Here is a 19,420-nt window from a genome sequence, read left to right as displayed (position 1 = left end):
AGGTCAAGCTGGGGCTACATTGGCCAGGATCTACTGATGACCTGAGGATGGGGCACACTATCTAAGGCTCTAGGGGAGTAAGCTGTGTGGTCTGATGTGGAAGGAGATGATGGCTGGCTGGCTTCTGGGAGTGGATGGTTCTGCCTCTGGCTGGCTTCTGGGAGTGGATGATTCTGCCTCTGGCTGGCTTCTGGGAGTGGATGGTTCTGCCTCTGGTCTCTGTGGACACCTGGCAGTAATGCATAGGAAGTGTAAGTCCTGGGAGGAAGCGCCCTGGGAAGGCTCCCAAACTGTGCTCTGCTGCCACCAGGCTGGGGAAGGTGCCTATGCTGGATCACAAAGCATCACTAGCCAGACAGCATAGCCTCCGAGCTCGCTGAACCCATGAGGGCCTCTGATCTGACTCCAGGCGTTTGCTGAGTCCTGAAATTGCTGTGGCTAGGTCTGATCCCGTGCAGTCATTAACACATGGGTGTCAGCATGGCAGGGAGATGGATGTTTGGTTCGTGGTGCTGGCCACAGGGTATGCTGGGAACAATCAAGAAGACTAGTTCAGGGAGGCAGGGTTCAGGACTAAGCCAGGGAGGGTGGAGTGAGGCTCATGAATGTCAGACATGAGAGCTCAACCTCATGGAGCCTCCGACCTTAGGTACACACTGGAGAAGAGGGAAAGCCTTTGTGGGAGTCAGGCCTGGCCTTGATGGCCTAGTATGTGGAGGGCCGGGGAGCCGAGTGCACCCAGAGCAAAGTCCTGTTTTTTATTAGAGTGTCAGACACAGTCCTAAGCACTTAATAGAGGCACTCTGTCCAACAGAGCTGAGGTCAGAGTTGTAGGGATGTCAGCGTCCATCCTCTGCAGACTCTCTGAGCTCAGAAGCTAACCCACAGTGGGACTTCAGAAAACAGAGGCATTAGCAGGTAACATCCTGGCGGCTCTGCTCCTGGCAGCCCAGGAGATCAAATGACTTAGAAACCAGGAACTCCTTAGAGAGACAAGGCTAGCTTGTGGGCGAGTCTCAGCCTGCCATGGATGATGCTAACCCCTAGCCTCTGTTTACAGGGGTCCTAGACAATGACTCTTAGGTTCTCATCATTCACCGATACATTCAACAATTACTTCACTGAGCAGTTAGTACAGTTCCTTATCCTTCAGGTGCCCCAGAAATAGAGCAAATATCAAGAGAGTCTTCCCTTCAGTCATATGAGGGAGAAGATAAAGTACATTAAAAACCCAATGATTTAACTAAAAATTGTGATATGAGCTTTGATGGGTTATGATATCATATTTCGGAAAGGATGACCTAGTCATTTTGGAAATGAGATTCCTTAGGCTTGAGATCTTTAAATGGTTACATGGAAATCTAAGGTTCTATGGAAGCTATTTCCAGTTATCTAAGCCTTTAAGTTGAATTTGAATTAAATATATATGTAAAAATATAGTTCAGATATGCAGTCTCCCTCGGGATCCACAGGGAATTGGTTCCAGGACCCCCTGCAGATATCAGACTCGCAGATGCTGGGTCCCTGGCGCAGAGGGGCTTGGTATTTGCATATATCTTCCACACACTACGCCTTATGCTCTATCGTCTCAAGACGCCTCATCCCACAATGCAATGCAAATGCTATGTAAATAGGCGCTGTGCTTATTGTTTAGGGAAAATGACACAGAAAAGTCTATATATGTTTAGTACAGAAGAAATTCTTTTTTTTTCCTCTTGGCGTTTTTGGTCCATGGTTTGTTGAAATCATAGACGTAGAGCCTATGGGCCTGGAGGGCTGGCACACATACATGAGATTATGTATATGAGCTGTCTTTTAAAAGACATTAAAATGGGGCTAGAGAGATGGCTCAGTGGTTAAGAGCACTGGTTGCTCTAGCAGAGGTCCCAAGTTCAGTTCCCAGCACCCACACAGGAGCTCATAATCAAACCCCATTTCCATGGGGATCTGACACCCTCTCCTGGCTTCTGCAGGCACTGCACATATGTGGTGCCCACACACACGAAGGTAAACACTCATACACATAAAACAAAAGTAAATAAATCTTTAAAGAACGTAGTAACAAAAGAAACAAACAAAACAACCCACTGTGCACTTGGTGTGCTGTGTAGCACACTGGCAACTGGCTACTTACCCAGGAACTGAGAAGTTAGTTACTGGTGTGTGTCTGTGTGTGTGTGAGGACCTGTGGACAGTGGTATTTCACTCTCTTTTAGTCTGTTTTTACCTTACTTTTAAGAATTCAGGTGTGGGACAACTTGAACTAGACTCACCACAACTTGCTATTGAGAGCCAAGACTTTCTAGTGATGATGTCGGCAACAGAAACTACAGACACACACTGAATACAACAGAAACCACAGACACACACCGAATACAACAGAAACCACAGACACACCGAATACAACAGAAACCACAGACACACACTGAATACAACAGAAACCACAGACACACACCGAATACAACAGAAACCACAGACACACCGAATACAACAGAAACTACAGACACACACTGAATACAACAGAAACTACAGACATACTGAATACAACAGAAACCACAGACACACTGAATACAACAGAAACTACAGACACACACTGAATACAACAGAAACCACATACACACTCTGAATACAACAGAAACTACAGACACACACTGAATACAACAGAAACCACAGACACACTGAATACAACAGAAACTACAGACACACACTGAATACAACAGAAACTACAGACACACACTGAATACAACAGAAACCACAGACACACACTGAATACAACAGAAACTACAGACACACACTGAATCCAACAGAAACCACAGACACACACTGAATACAACAGAAACTACAGACACACACTGAATACAACAGAAACCACAGACACACACTGAATACAACAGAAACCACAGACACACAGTCAATACAACAGAAACCACAGACACACACTGAATACAACAGAAACCACAGACACACACTGAATACAACAGAAACCACAGACACACACTGAATACAACAGAAACCACAGACACACCGAATACAACAGAAACTACAGACACACACTGAATACAACAGAAACTACAGACACACTGAATACAACAGAAACCACAGACACACTGAATACAACAGAAACTACAGACACACACTGAATACAACAGAAACCACAGACACACACTGAATACAACAGAAACTACAGACACACACTGAATACAACAGAAACCACAGACACACACTGAATACAACAGAAACTACAGACACACCGAATACAACAGAAACTACACACACTGAATACAACAGAAACTACAGACACACCGAATACAACAGAAACCACACACACACACACACTGAATACAACAGAAACTACAGACACACACCGAATACAACAGAAACTACAGACACACACTGAATACAACAGAAACTACAGACACACACCGAATACAACAGAAACTACAGACACACACTGAACACAACAGAAACTACAGACACAAACCGAATACAACAGAAACTACACACACACACCGAATACAACAGAAACTACACACACACACACCAAATACAACAGAAACTACACACACACACACACACACACACACACTGAATACAACAGAAACTACAGACACACACTGAATACAACAGAAACTACACACACTGAATACAACAGAAACTACAGACACACTGAATACAACAGAAACCACACACACACACTGAATACAACAGAAACTACAGACACACACCGAATACAACAGAAAGTACACACACACACAGAATACAACAGAAACTACAGACACACACTGAATACAACAGAAACTACAGACACACACCGAATACAACAGAAACCACAGACACACACTGAATACAACAGAAACTACACACACTGAATACAACAGAAACTACAGACACACTGAATACAACAGAAACCACACACACACACTGAATACAACAGAAACTACAGACACACACCGAATACAACAGAAAGTACACACACACACAGAATACAACAGAAACTACAGACACACACTGAATACAACAGAAACTGCAGACACACACTGAATACAACAGAAACCACAGACACACACTGAATACAACAGAAACTACAGACACACCGAATACAACAGAAACTACACACACTGAATACAACAGAAACTACAGACACACCGAATACAACAGAAACCACACACACACACACACTGAATACAACAGAAACTACAGACACACACCGAATACAACAGAAACTACAGACACACACTGAATACAACAGAAACTACAGACACACACTGAATACAACAGAAACTACAGACACACACTGAACACAACAGAAACTACAGACACACACCGAATACAACAGAAACTACACACACACACCGAATACAACAGAAACTACACACACACCAAATACAACAGAAACTACACACACACACACACACACACACACTGAATACAACAGAAACTACAGACACACCGAATACAACAGAAACTACACACACTGAATACAACAGAAACTACAGACACACTGAATACAACAGAAACCACACACACACACTGAATACAACAGAAACTACAGACACACACCGAATACAACAGAAAGTACACACACACACAGAATACAACAGAAACTACAGACACACACTGAATACAACAGAAACTACAGACACACACCGAATACAACAGAAACCACAGACACACACTGAATACAACAGAAACTACACACACTGAATACAACAGAAACTACAGACACACTGAATACAACAGAAACCACACACACACACTGAATACAACAGAAACTACAGACACACACCGAATACAACAGAAAGTACACACACACACAGAATACAACAGAAACTACAGACACACACTGAATACAACAGAAACTACAGACACACACTGAATACAACAGAAACTACAGACACACTGAATACAACAGAAACCACAGACACACTGAATACAACAGAAACTACAGACACACACTGAATACAACAGAAACCACAGACACACACTGAATACAACAGAAACTACAGACACACACTGAATACAACAGAAACTACAGACACACACTGAATACAACAGAAACCACAGACACACTGAATACAACAGAAACTACAGACACACACTGAATACAACAGAAACTACAGACACACACTGAATACAACAGAAACCACAGACACACACTGAATACAACAGAAACTACAGACACACAGTGAATACAACAGAAACCACAGACACACTGAATACAACAGAAACCACACATACACACACACTGAATACAACAGAAACTACAGACACACACCGAATACAACAGAAACTACAGACACACACTGAACACAACAGAAACTACAGACACACACCGAATACAACAGAAACTACACACACACACCGAATACAACAGAAACTACACACACACACCAAATACAACAGAAACTACACACACACACACACACACACACACACACACACACTGAATACAACAGAAACTACAGACACACCGAATACAACAGAAACTACACACACTGAATACAACAGAAACTACAGACACACACCGAATACAACAGAAAGTACACACACACACAGAATACAACAGAAGCTAGAGACACACACCGAATACAACAGAAACTACAGACACACACTGAATACGGGACCAGGGTCAGACTCAGGGCTCATCTGCAGCCTCTGGGGTCAAGCTGCTGCAGGCCTTGAGCAGTATGCCGTGTTCATGAGGTCTTTTTATGGCAGGCAGATGGTGTGCTCTCCAGCTAATACTGTATCTGTTTTATATGTATGTTACCTATTGCTACTTGAGTAGGATACCAATGAAAGATAAAGGAAGTTCCGTAGCAAGGTGACTATGGTTAATAATAATGTATTGCATATTTTGAAATAACTGAAAGAGAGGATTTGCAATGTTCTTACCATAAAGAAATTATGAATGTTAGATGGGGTGGGTGTGTGAGGTCCTCTGATTTGAGCAATATGTAAGGTACACATGTATCCAAACAGCACATCCTATACCATAAATAATTATATTTGTCCATTAAAAATAAAACTAATAGAAAAGAAAAGTCAAGTTTGAAAATGTTCATGTTGGTTTAAAGGTCCTGGAGACCTTGGCTGGCTTCCTTTCAGGCAATCCCAGCCCCTGCCTACCTTTTCTGCACTTGTCAATCACCCTTCATAGCCTTCCAGGGTCCTGCTGTGTAGTTCAGGCTGACCTCGAACTTGCTGTATACCCCAGACTGGCCTGGAGCCTGGAGCTCATGATCTTCCCTTGGCTTCCTGGCTGCTGGCATTACAGGCTACAGCACTATGCCTGGCTAGACTAGGAGTTCCTCGCAGCCCCCACCCCTGCTCCTGGGGGATTAGCATAGGGTGCTCTAGGCAAGAGAAAGCATCAGGCCCCCAAACCAAGCAGGAAAGGCTTCACCCCCCCCCCCCCAATTTGGAAGTGCACAGTGAGGATCTGCATGCTCACCTTTCTTGGTCGCCTCAAAGCTGTCGTGGAAATGAATCCTTTGAATGTCGTAAGTCAAGGTTGTGTTGGGCAGCAGAGTCCTGTTCCTGTTGATGATGTTGGCAGAAAATCGAAAGGCATGCTCCTCGGCGTTCATGACCTGGGCGTTGGGGCCGTCCGCATACTCAAAGATTCCTCCTGTGAGAGATGACAGAGCTGTGTGTGGGAAGGAAGGATGGGGCTGGAGCAAGGATGCTCCATTTAGGTTATATAGACAAAGTCTTCCCACCCCAGTGTTCAATAAGATCCTAGATAATTTCCATGTTCAAAAATTATACATTTTACCCAACTAGCAAATTCCTGCTAACAAAATCTGACAGGCCAAAATAAGATTACCAACTTAATACTGCTATGAAAATTCTTAATAGAGTTCTGGCAAGTAGAATCTACCAGAATATTACAAGGCTAACATACCATGACCACATAGTTTTATTTCAGGAATGCAAGACCAGTTCAATATAAAGGAATCTGTGAATACCATTCCACCACATCAATAGTTTGAAGGAGATTAAAAATATGATCAACTCTCAAAATTCAGGAAGGCATCTGATGAAATCCAGTGTCTACTGCCATAAAGAATGTTTAATAACACAGAAGCAGGAAAGACACTTCCTTCGAGCAACTTTAGCTCACATCAGCCTTAATATTGCAGTAACTAATATCTAATGAAACACTAGAGGCGTTCTTGTCAAAGGAAGAATTTTAAAAAAAAGTGTTGGTAAAGATTCACACTACGCCACTAACCCATAAAACGAGACAGAAAGTGAATTGAGAGGCATGACTTCTGCAAAGGTGCAAATTCCTATTTGCACAAGGTGTAAATGTTAATATATTGTGATTGTATTCACTCCCCATACGTCTCTTATCTCCCTCCCCCTCTACTGTCTCTATTGTGACCTTTTCTTTTCTCACATATACACCAGTCGGTCGTGGTTGCTGCAGATCAGGACTGCAGTGACCATGCCACACCCGTAAGCCAGCATTTCCCGGCGCTCCTCCCTAGCCTCGGGCTCTTCCTGTCTTTCCACCCCCTCTTCTGCAACATTCCCTGGGCCTCACAGGGCTAATGTGGATGTCCTGTTTAGGGCTGAATATGCAACACACACTTATTCTTAGCACTTTGACCAAGTATGAATCTCTGCTCTGACCACTGCATAGAGCCCACAGAGGCTTTTCTGACCAAGGTTGCCCTAATCTATGAACATAAACAGAAAAAATTAGAAGGCAGCTTAACTGCATGAGAATTTATCAAATCATTAGTAGTAGATTTTTCTCTGTAAGGCCCGGGATATGCCTAGCTATAGGTTTTGGAGCAAGTTTATAGGATAAGGCACAGATTCTTTTCCATGGAGCAGGCCTCAGATCCCATCAGGAATTGGCTAGCTACGCCTGGAACATCAATGCTACTATTGCATCCGTGTGCTGTGGGATGGTCTGTATGTCAAATGTGTTGCTGATTGGTCAATAAATAAATCACTGATTGGCCAGTGGCCAGGCAGGAAGTATAGGCGGGACCAACAGAGAGGAGAATTTAGAGAACAGGAAAATGGGGGAGAGAGACACTGCCAGCTGCCATGATGACAAGCCGCATGTGAAGATGCCGGTAAGCCACGAGCCATGTGGCAAGGTATAGATTTATAGAAATGGATTAATTTAAGATATAAGAACAGTTAGCAAGAAGCCTGCCATGGCCATACAGTTTGTAAGCAATATAAGTCTCTGTGTTTACTTGGTTGGGTCTGAGCGGCTGTGGGGCTGGCGGGTGAGAGAGATTTGTCCTGACTGTTGGCCAGGCAAGAAAACTCAAGCTACATCCGTGGGTGCAATGGAAAAAAAAAAATCAACTCCCAGCCATGAAGACAGGTGAGAATGGTTAGGGAGAGTTAAATAACTAGTTAGCACTTATTAACAGTGCCTCTTTCTATCAGTGAGAACTCATAAGGACACCCAACAGCAAAAGGTCCCCCTTAACAACATCAGCACACATATTAAACAACAAATAATAACCCAAATACAAAGATGCAATACTAATAGTTTACGGTGCAAACAAATTAAACAACTTAAGCAAGAGAGATAACAACCCAGAAGTGGTAGCACATGGCTTTAATCCCAGCACTCAGGAGGCAGGGGCCGGTGGATCTCTGTGTTTCAGAGACATTCCAGGGCTACAGAGTGAGATCCTGGTGGGAGGCAGTGAGACAGAGACGGAGAGGCATGCACACATAGCTCCAATGCTGCTGTTCCTTGGAAAAGTAAAATTTCAGGTCTCAGTTTTCTCCAAAGTCATTTTTCAGTTTAATTCAACTCCAGTCACAACCACAAAAGACTTCTCTTTCACTTAGACAAAATGACTCTAAAACGTGAAAGCTAAACATAAGATAATGACGGAAAAAAAAGTCTTTACAGGAACGATGAAAGGTGACTTGTATTATCAGATTTTAAAATATATCATTAAGCCAAAATAATTAAAACCATGTTGTAATGGCGTCTGAAAACACAGGAGATCAAGAGAATGAGATAAAAAGCCTGAGAAAGAGGCTCAAGCGGAGACAAGTATCTAAAACATGAATGGGAAGATGTTTCGCAGCAGTGGCAAAAGAATGAATTATTCATTAATTGTGTCCTGACAATTATTCTATTATTTGGGATTTCAGGGTTTTTTTTTTTTTGACACGAGGATTGAATCAAGGATTTCATACATGCTAGGCAAGCACACTACCACTGAGACACATGCCTGGCTCTCCAGATTCCAATCTTATCTCCACATATCAAAACAATTTCCAGATGAATTAAAGACTAGCAAGAAAATAAGAGAAAGGGGAAAAAGAACACTATAAAATTGCCAAAAATAGAAAACAGGGGCGAACAGTATATAATATTGGGCTAGAAAAAGCCTGTCTAAGTACTTCAACGAAATCAGAAAATGTGGGAGAAAGACTGCCAAGCAAGTGATTTCTAGGCACCAAAATCACCACAGACGACACTGAATGGTGAGAGGCTAACTTGAAATATCTGCACCACAGACAGCAGCATAAAAGTTAATGTTATGAAAAGCACTGAGATTCGAGCAAAAGAGACAGACACGCTAGTGTGAGCAGGTGCAAAGGGAAAGTATGGGCACTCCATTAACAACAACAAAACAGAAACAAGCCATCGGGGGTGGAGAGAGGTGTCACCTTTCCTCATGACTAAATACTCAACTGAAATCAACAATGAGATGCTGGTTTAGCTCATCTGATAGGCATAGGAGAAAGCAGACTCTAACGCAGGGGCCCCTGCTTCATTGTTGGCAGATGGGGAAATGGCACACAATGCTTTTCCGTTCCTTTCTTTTTAATTTAACTTCTTTATTGGCTCTTTGAGAGTTTCACATCCTGCACCTCAATTCCACTCACCTCCTGGTCCCTCCATATCCTCCCCTCACCCCTGCAGCTCCCCCCAACAAAAGAAAACAAAGCAAAGTAAGCAAGCAAGTAAATAAACAACAAAAAACACACCAAACAACAGCAACAACAAGAACTCTCTGCTTCTCCTTCTTTCCTGCCTCTCCACACCTCTCCATTCGTCCTGGTGGCACTGGGGTCCTCTCACACTGCTTTTCCTAATGGCCATGTATGGAGAAGATCTAGACACACCTAACCAGGGGACGGAAAGCCGTGAACAGCCATGGAACTGTAAAAATTTCATGGTATGACTCCTCATTAGAGAAACTTCTCTTTGTAACAGATGGTGTTTTAGTTAGGGTTTCTATTGCTGCAACAAAACACTATGACCAAAAAGCAAGTTGCGGGGCGGGGGATGGGTGGGGTGCAGAGAGGGGTGTTCTTTGCCTACAATTTCAGATCATAGTTCATCATTGGAGGAAGTCAGGACAGGAACTCAAGCAGGGCAGGAACCTGGAGGCAGGAGCTGATGCAGAGGTCATGGAGGGGAGCTGCGTAGTGGCTTGCTTCCTGTGGCTTGCTCAACTTGTTTTTTTTTTTTTTTTTTAAATAGAACCCAGTACCACTGAAAGGGAATAATCAGTAGCCATCTTGAGAGATGCTTCTCCCTCCCCTCCTCCAAAGGTATTTGCTGACCAGCAGTTTTAGAAGTGATCAGAAGTTGAACTTAAGGCTGGAACAATAAATCTATGTATCCTGGACTTGGCAAAACAAGATATGGGGAGTAACGGACTCAACTGACCAGAAGCTGACCTTACAGGAGAGTAGAACTGCAACAATAAATCTGAATGTATATCCCGGGTTCAACAAAAGCAGGAAATAGGGAGTAAAAATTTATGTCTCTGTAGATACCCTGAATTCTGTTAGCCAACCGTATCCTCATGCTTATAGTTCAGCCAGTAACTTCAAAGAACTGCCTCACCCCTAGCCCCCTCGTCCAATCTCAAGCTGCATGTAAACCTTTCCTATATAAACCCCTTAAAGTGAGTGCTCGGGCCGTCCTCCTCCACCAGCTGTGTCGGATGTTGGATGGCAGACCAAGCTTGCTTGTTTTGTTAATAAAAACCTCTGTGTGCTTGCATCGGATAATGGCTCTGTGGTAGTCTTGCTTGGGGATCTTACCCGGGCACAATACCACCAGCCCAGGGATGGTCCCATCCACCATGAGCTGGGTCTTCCCCCATTGATCACTCAATGAGAAAATGCCTTACTGTTGGATCTCATCAAGGAATTTCCTCAACTGAGGCTCCTTCCTCTGATGACTCTAGCTGTGTCAAGTTGACACATAAAATCAGCCAGGACAGATGGAGACCATTACAGAAAACCACAACCAATCAAAATGTAGAGTTGTGGAGCTCAGTCCCAGTGGACACCACCTCACCACAACTCCTGTACCTAAAGCATTGCAGAAGGGGCAGAAAGATCCAGAGGACCAGGAGGTTTGCTGTGAGCTTGTGTCTCCTAGAAATGCCAGAGAAACTATATCCAGGAAGTCTCACCAACAGGGCTGCCTAAACAAGACCTGAACAAGGATGCCACCTTGTCAGAGATGCTAACAGGGAAGAGGGGAAGTTCACCAGGCCTCAACCCATAGACAAGAACCACAGGCACCTAAGGATGCTGATAACAGGAGAAACGGTCTTCCCCAGGGACCGGTACACAGGTTGGTTATGCTATATCAAATGACCAGCCCTGGAGACATATACATGTATTACACAGACTGAGCAGGTTATATTTCTATATTTAGGGGTGTGTGTGTGTGTGTGTGTGTGTGTGTGTGTGTGTGTGTGTGTTTATAACAACAATGAAAGAAAAAGAGACCATGAATTTGAGCGAGAGCAAAGGAAGTACATGGGGAGGGGGTGAAGGGAGGCAAGAGAAGGGGGAAATGATGTAATTATATTACATTTCACCGCCCCCCCCCCCTTATTGAGACAGAGTTTCTCTGTGTAGTCCTGGCTGTCCTGGAACACACTCTGTAGACCAGGCTGGCCTCGAACTCAGAGATCCACCACCTCTGCCTCCCAAGTGCTGGGACTAAAGGTGTGCACCACCATGTGTGGCTGTTTTCAAGAACTGCAATGATATGGGAGATGTCCATGACGTGTTGTGTTTGTTGTTGTCATTGAGGAAAAGCAGGAGAGACAGAAGGGTGAGACGGGGTGGGGGTCGGCCTGAGGAACTGGGGTAAGGGAACCATTCCTTATTTAATACTGTCACACGTTTTTAGATCAACCTTCATACCTTTCAGTAATGAGCTTTCTTGAGATATCATCTGTACTCCTCCAAACTGACCTGTTTTGTGTATATGGTGGTTTTGAGGAAGTGAGGAATCCATGTGAGCATACCATAACCTAATTTTAGAACTTCTCCATCTTCCAATAATCCCCCCTGTGACTATTTCACTGCTTGCGCCAGCAGCCCCAGGGAACCACTAATTTGCTTTTTGTCTCCAAAGATTTTTTTTTTTCTCCCCTGAACATTTCATACAAATAGAATCACATCCTGGGTGTTCTTCTGGGTCTGGCTTCTTGTGCTCAGCAGGTTTGAGGTTTATCGATGTGTAGCATGTCTGAGTACTTTGTTCTGTTTTATTGTTAACTGTCATTACTGTGCATAGATATGGCGCATTTCATTTATCCATATGCCAGTCGAGGGGTGTTTGGATTGTTTTCATTATTTGGGGAAATGAAAAGAAAAAAAAAATTATGGCTTCTAGTTTCTGGTCTGCCGTTTGAAAAACTTGGAAGTAAGCCATCACTCCACCTAAGAAGCAACTGAAATATCGACTTTTCTTGAGTCTGTAAGCATGAAGTCATAGAGCAATTATTTTCCCCCCAAACTGGCCAGAACGACTGGAGAACAGAAGAATCCCAGTATAATGGGAAGTGCAGGCTTATGTCCTTGAATACTTGGTTCCCAGTTGGGGGCGCTGTTTTGAGAGGCTGTGGAATCTTTTGGACACAGGGTCTAGCTATCAGGCATAAAACCATAAGGATGGGCTGGAAGGTTATATAGCTGGCCCCAATTTCAGCTGGAGGTCTTAGCTTCCAGGTTCCCGACCCGACCTAAGACGTAACAAGCCGTCTACCAGCTCTTGCTGCTGCCGATGGAGTCCCAGATGCTGAACCTCACCCACCATGAAACTGTAAACCAAAAATAAAGCCTTCTTCCACTACGTTGCTTCTGTTGGGTGTTTTGTTCTACCTGTGAGGAAAGTCTGCAGAAGCAGAGACTTGGGAGCAGGAAATCATCATGGGATCCAGTAGGAAAACCCAAATTGCAATTGACAAGTTGCTGGAGACTCACTGTAGATAAGCCTGAGGGACAAAATCTCCAGGGAGTACCATTTATCAGGTTCCCACATTTCTGGGTTTCATCTCTGAGCCCTTCTAGATTCTTACAGTGAATCCTGGGGTGGAGAGGTCCCCATGTGTATTCAACAGTTGAAGGGAACAGAACTGATTTTAAAACATGTTAAAAGATTTTTCTTCTTCTTCACAAGGTCTGTCTCAAGTGAAATTAGTTGACTAGAGCCTTGATCAGACCCTAACGGACCCGAGAGAGAGGAGATTCAGGCTCAGCCATTCCCCAGCACCCACATAAAAGCCAGGTGGGAAGGGAAGGCACCTGTAATTCCAGCACTTAGAAGGCAGAGACAGAGACCCCTGGAATAAGCTGGGTAGCCAGAGGCAGCAAGCTCCGGATTCAACTAAAGAAATCTGCCTCAGGGAATAAGATGAGTGCTTGAGAAAGACTGAGCATCAGCCTCAGGTCTCCACATGTGCGTGCATATATGTGCAAAGTACATGAGCACTCCCCCCAAAAACAAAAGAAGAAAAAGAAAAGATTGATCCTAATCACAGGACTAGAGAACATTACACAACACACACACACACACACACACACACACACACACACACACACACACACCACACATATACATAATATACATCAGTTCCTTTATCTAGTACTTTCTGTTTCTCTCTCTCTCTCTCTCTCTCTCTCTCTCTCTCTCTCTCTCTCTCTCTCTCTCATTCACACATACTAGCAAAAACATTTAGACAGATAGCAGACTCAGACACAGAGATATTAAATATGTTGGATTGTCCCACTAGGAATTTAAAAAACTGTGTCAGTATGCTAAGGGCTCTGGTGGTAAAGTCGGCAATATAGAAGACCATGAACTTCTGAGAAAGAGAGACAAAAGAAATGCTAGAGAGCACAGCACTGTAACAGAAATGAAGAACGTCAGTGACGGACTCCTAGCAGGTGGACCATGAGCTTGAGGAAATCTCAACAGAAATCTCCAAAACCAAAACTGAAGCAGGATGGGTGGGGGATGGGGAGGAGAAAGCAACAGGACACAATATCAATATCCGAGAGCTGCAGGTTGTTTCTAATTAAAAACAAAGTGGAAATAGCAGAAGAGAGTTGTGAAAAGAAGAAATAACGGAAACAGTTAACTGCTGAAAATGTTTCCCAAATTAATGTCAAACACTGCACTGCAGGTTTAGGATGCTTGGAAAACACCACGTAGGCTACCTGCCCCAGTCGCATCTAAGCATAACATTTTCCAGTAGCAGAAAGTGAAAGATTAAAAAGAATCCTGTCAGAAGACAGGCAAAACACACCTTCCCCACAGACGAGAGAAGACGGGAGTTATATCTGACTTCTCCGGGAGACCACCTTGTTAAGAAGAGAGTGGAATGCAGTATTTAAAGTGCAGTGAGAAACACGCCAACCTAGAGTTCTTTACCTGGAGAAATTATCCTTCAAATGTGGAGAGAAATAACAACAAAAGTGGAAGGAATTTATTTACAGTGGACCTGCACTTTAGGAAATGTAAACAGACATTTAGAGAGAAGGAAAATGATGTTGGTCAGAAATGGGGACCAAAACAGAGAACGAAAAACACTAGAAAAAAATTAAGTGAAGGCAAAATAATGTGTTTGTTATTCAGAATGGATTTAACAAATAGCTGCTTGTTTGAAATACTAGTTAAAATTACACACACACTTATATATTTATAAGCCAAATCAGTGACCTCACCAACGCAAGGTTGGCACTTGCTTTATGAGAGATGGGATGTTACTCGGGAGAGGGCTTGGGTTAGTTGTAAATGTACTTTATAAACTGTGGGGCAACTAGGAAAGAGAGAGAAGTACACTTGACACTCTAAAAGATGGAAGCTACTGGAACCATAAAATCTGTTTGACTAAAGCAAAAGGCAGAGACAGAGTAGAAAACTAAAATACTACAACAAGGGCAGAAAGTGGTGAGAAACGTGGATGTATTAACCTAACGATAGCAACTTTGGCTCTAAACATCAATGGCTCAAATGCATCTACAAAAGTCATTGAATAAAAGAAAATAAGACCCAGCTGCTTATTGTCTGCAAGAAAGTACTTGAAGTAAAAGCATGCAGAGTAAGAGTGAACAGATTGATGGTCAGTGGAATTTATTGTTGGAATGCAAGGATAGTTCAAAACACAAAACTTGATCAAAGTCATACCAAATGAAGCAGAGAACCTCATATGATTATCAAGGCTCGAAGAGAAAGATTTTGAAAAATTCATCTCATTTTTTTTTTGATAAAAACACTTGAGAAACTATGAATTGAGTAAAAGTCATATCTGAAAAACCCACAGCAAACACAGTCAGTGTAAAAGAATGGAACAAGAAAAGGATGCCATTGTGGACTGAATATGTGATATTCATCATCAGTTTGTGTGTTTGAACATCTGCTATTTGGGAGGCTGTGGGATCTTTGGGGTTGGGACACATGGCTGGTGAAGGTAGGCGAATGTGAGCAGGCATTTGAGGGGTTGTATCCTGCTTTGGCCCTGAATCTTCTTCCTAGCCAGGACCATGACCTACTGCAGCCACAGAATTGTCTTTGTCATAGAGGACTTGAAATTCCTTACAACTGCAAACCAAATAAATCTGCCTACTTTTAACTCACTTCTCTCAGATATTTTGTCAGTTATAAAATAATCTAATGCAGATACCTACTCTTGCCTCTAGTATTGCACATATTAGTGACAGTTCTGTCCAAAGCAATTAGGCAAGAAAAAGAAATAGACACATGAACTAGAAAAGAAAAAATAAGATTATCTCTATTCACAGATATGATTTTGTATGAAGGAAATTCTGAATAGTTCATAAAAACCCTTAGAACTAGCAAGTTTTGTAAAGCAGAGTACAAAGTCAAAATGATACAGTTGCATTTCTATACATTAATAATAAATGATCTAGAAGAAAATTATAAAAACAACTCCACTTATAACAACATCAAAAAGAATGAAAATGTATCATTAAGATTTAAAAGTTTTTAATTATGTGTATATGCATGTGGGGTGTGTGTTTGTGCGCGTGCATGCTCTGATGGCTGCAGAATCCAGAAGAGGTTGTCAGATACCCTGGAGCTGGAGTTACAGGAGATTGTGAGACACCTTATATGGATGTAGGAACCGAACTCCAGCCCCCTGCAAGAGTTGTATGCACCGAGCCATCTCTCCAGTCCCAATAGTAATAATTTTTAAACAGTGTAAAACTTAAAATTTAACTTAGCCAAGGAGATAATAGACTTGCATGATGAAAACTACAAAATATTGCTGGACAAAGTTAAAGAAAATGTAAACAGGGGCTAGAGAGTTGGCTCAGCAGTTAAGAGCACTGGTTGCTCTTCCAGAGGTCCTGAGTTCAATTCCCAGCAAACACTTGGTGGTCCACAACCATCAATAGTGAGATCCGATGCCATCTTCTGGCATAAAGTCGTACATGCAGATAGAGCACTGATAGATAAACTAAGTCTTAAAAAAAAAAGAAAATATAAATAAATAGAAACACATCCTATGGGTATGGGTAGGACAAGATGATATCAAGGTATCAATACTGCTCCAAACAATCTACAGAGTTAATGTAATCTAGTAAAAATCCTGATGCTTTTTTTTTAATATATATAAAACAGAAAACTCCATCCTAAAATCAACACAGACGCTCACTGAACTTCGAATAACCAAAACAATCTTGAAAAGGAACAAATTTAGAAAGCTCTAAGTTCCTAATTTCAAACTTTCTACTTACTAAATATAATGTCTAAAACTACAGACTCATAGAAGGAAATAGGGCGGAAGCAGGAGCGTTACGACAGGGGACTTGGCAGTGGTTTTCTTGGATTCAAACGTCAAAAGCGCTGGCAAGAGAAAAAAACCAGACAACCTGGGCTTCACGGAAAAAAAAATTGAATGTGCATCCAAAGTCACAATTAAAAGAGTAAAAAAAGACAACCTGGAGCATGGCGAGTATTTACTGGCCATAACTGACAAAAGATTAATATCTAGGATATACAGAGAACTTCTAAAACTCAATAACAAAAATCTAATTTAAAAGTGGGTGTTATAGTGTTGGGAGATGGCTCAGTGGTTAAGGACCTGAGTTCAATTCCCAGTATCCACAAGGCAGTTCACAACTATCTGTAACTTTAGTTCCAGTGGGGAATCAGATGCCCTCTTCCAGCCTCCAGGGGCACCAGGCACACAAATGGTGTGCATAGAAGCTTGCAGGCAAAACATTCATACGCAAAATAAAATAAATAAATCAGTTTTTAAAAAAACCTGGATGTTAGCCTGGCTGTGGTGGCACACGCCTTTAATCCCAGCACTCAGAAGACAGAGGCAGGCAGATCTCTGTGAGTTTGAGGTCAGTCTGTTCTACAGAGCGAGTTCTAGGACAGCCAGGGCTACACAGAGAAACCCTGTCTTCAAAAACCAAACAAAAACAAATAAACAAAGAAACCCTTCTAAAACCAAAAGAACCAAACCAAACCAAACCTGATGTTGTGATTTTAATATTACACACTCCCCCCACTGCCCTCCTCATCAGGTTTACCTGGTGAAGCCTAATCTCCAGCTGGTGATACCAATCTGGCTGAAAACTTGAGGGGGTGTGGCCTTGCTGGAGAATGAATGTCACTGGGATGACTCCTCAGGCTTTATCTTGTCTTTGTCATTTCCTGGCCCCTCTTTCTGTTTCCTGTCAGCCAGGAAGTGAGCTGCTTTGCTCTATCATCAGCTGTTCAGTGTCACCTCAAGTCCACAGAGCAGAACCCACCAACCATAGACTGACACCTCTAATACTTGGAGCTGAGACAGCTCTTCCTTCTTTAAGGTGTTTTCCTTAGGCATTTAAGAAGGACAGGAGGAGGCCGGAGAGATGGCTCAATGGTTAAGAGCACTGGCTGCTCTTCCAGAGGATCTGGGTTGGGTTTCCAGCACCCACATGGCAGCTCACAACCATCTGTAACTCCAGTCCTAGGGAGTCAATGCCTTCTTCTGGCCTCCATGGGCCCTGCATGCACATAGTGTATAGACATACAGGTAGGCAGAACACCCATACACCTTGTCCTGGCTAGTTTTATGTCAGCTTGACATAAGTTATAGTCATCTGAGAGGAGGAAACTTCACCTGAGAAAATGCCTCCATAAGATCAGGCAGACCTGGAGGGCATTTTCTTAATGAGTGATTGATGGGGAGGGCCTAGCCCATTGTGAGTAATGCCACTTTGGGCTGATGGTTCTGGGTTCTAAGAGAAAGCAGGTTGAGCAAGCCACAAGGAGCAAGCCAGTAAGCAGCACTCCTCCATGGCTTCTATATCCACAATCCTGCCCTGTTTGAGTTTCTGCCTTGGTTTCTCTCAGTGGGCTGTGACTTATCAATAAGCCCTTTCCTCCTCAAGTTGCTTTTGGTCATGGTGTTTTATCACAGCAACAGAAACTCCAATTAAGACACACATAAAATAAAAATAAATGTTAAAAAAGCAAAAAAAAAAAATCTATGAATAAATAAGGACAGAAAATCCGACCAACACAGTAGATAAAAGCTTTAGTAGGTACTTTGTTTTCCAAAGAAGATACAGAGATGGCCAACGAGTTCCTGAAAGATGCTCAACATCACTAATCATTAGGGAAATACAAATGAAAACCACAGTGACATAACTGCCTGGCACCCCGTAACAGACACTATGAAAAAGGTTGCTGAGTGATCTGGTGAAATGGCTCAGCCAGTAAACACACTTGCCACCAAGCCTGATGACTTGAGTTCAATCCTCAGGATCCACATTGTGGAATGAAGAATTGACTCCCACAAGTTGTCCTCTGATGTCTATGTGTGTGCACTGTGGCACACACACACACACACACACACACACACACACACACACACACAGAGGCAATACATATCTAAATGCAATTAAAAAATAATAAAATAAAGTAAATACAAAATTTCGATGAAGGTTTGGAAAATGTACTCTCTTGGTGGAGATATAAAATGATCTTGTTACTCTGTAGAACAGTATAGCAGAAACAGAATTATTGTATTGAATACATATATGGGATATATATTATAAAGTATGCAATATTATATAATGTATATGGGAATATACTAAAAGAACAGAGAGCAGGGATGCAAGCAGGTATGTGCAC

General features: G+C 42.6%; 1 protein-coding gene across 2 annotated transcripts in view; it reads right to left on the bottom strand.

Annotated features, from left to right (window-relative positions):
• Grik3 (glutamate ionotropic receptor kainate type subunit 3) overlaps nt 1–19,420 on the bottom strand; it is a 218,546-nt gene that overhangs the window by 75,110 nt on the left and 124,016 nt on the right. For both annotated transcript variants that reach the window (XM_059256111.1, XM_059256112.1), the window contains exon 2: nt 6,455–6,631. In XM_059256111.1, coding sequence (XP_059112094.1) covers nt 6,455–6,631 — 177 coding nt within the window. The remainder of the gene's footprint in view (nt 1–6,454; nt 6,632–19,420) is intronic.

The sequence above is a fragment of the Peromyscus eremicus genome, chromosome 2 (genome assembly GCF_949786415.1).
Source record: "Peromyscus eremicus chromosome 2, PerEre_H2_v1, whole genome shotgun sequence".
Classification (NCBI taxonomy): Eukaryota; Metazoa; Chordata; class Mammalia; order Rodentia; family Cricetidae; genus Peromyscus; species Peromyscus eremicus.
The sequence above is the reverse complement of the archived record's forward strand: the minus strand, read 5'-3'. Positions and strand labels throughout refer to the sequence as shown.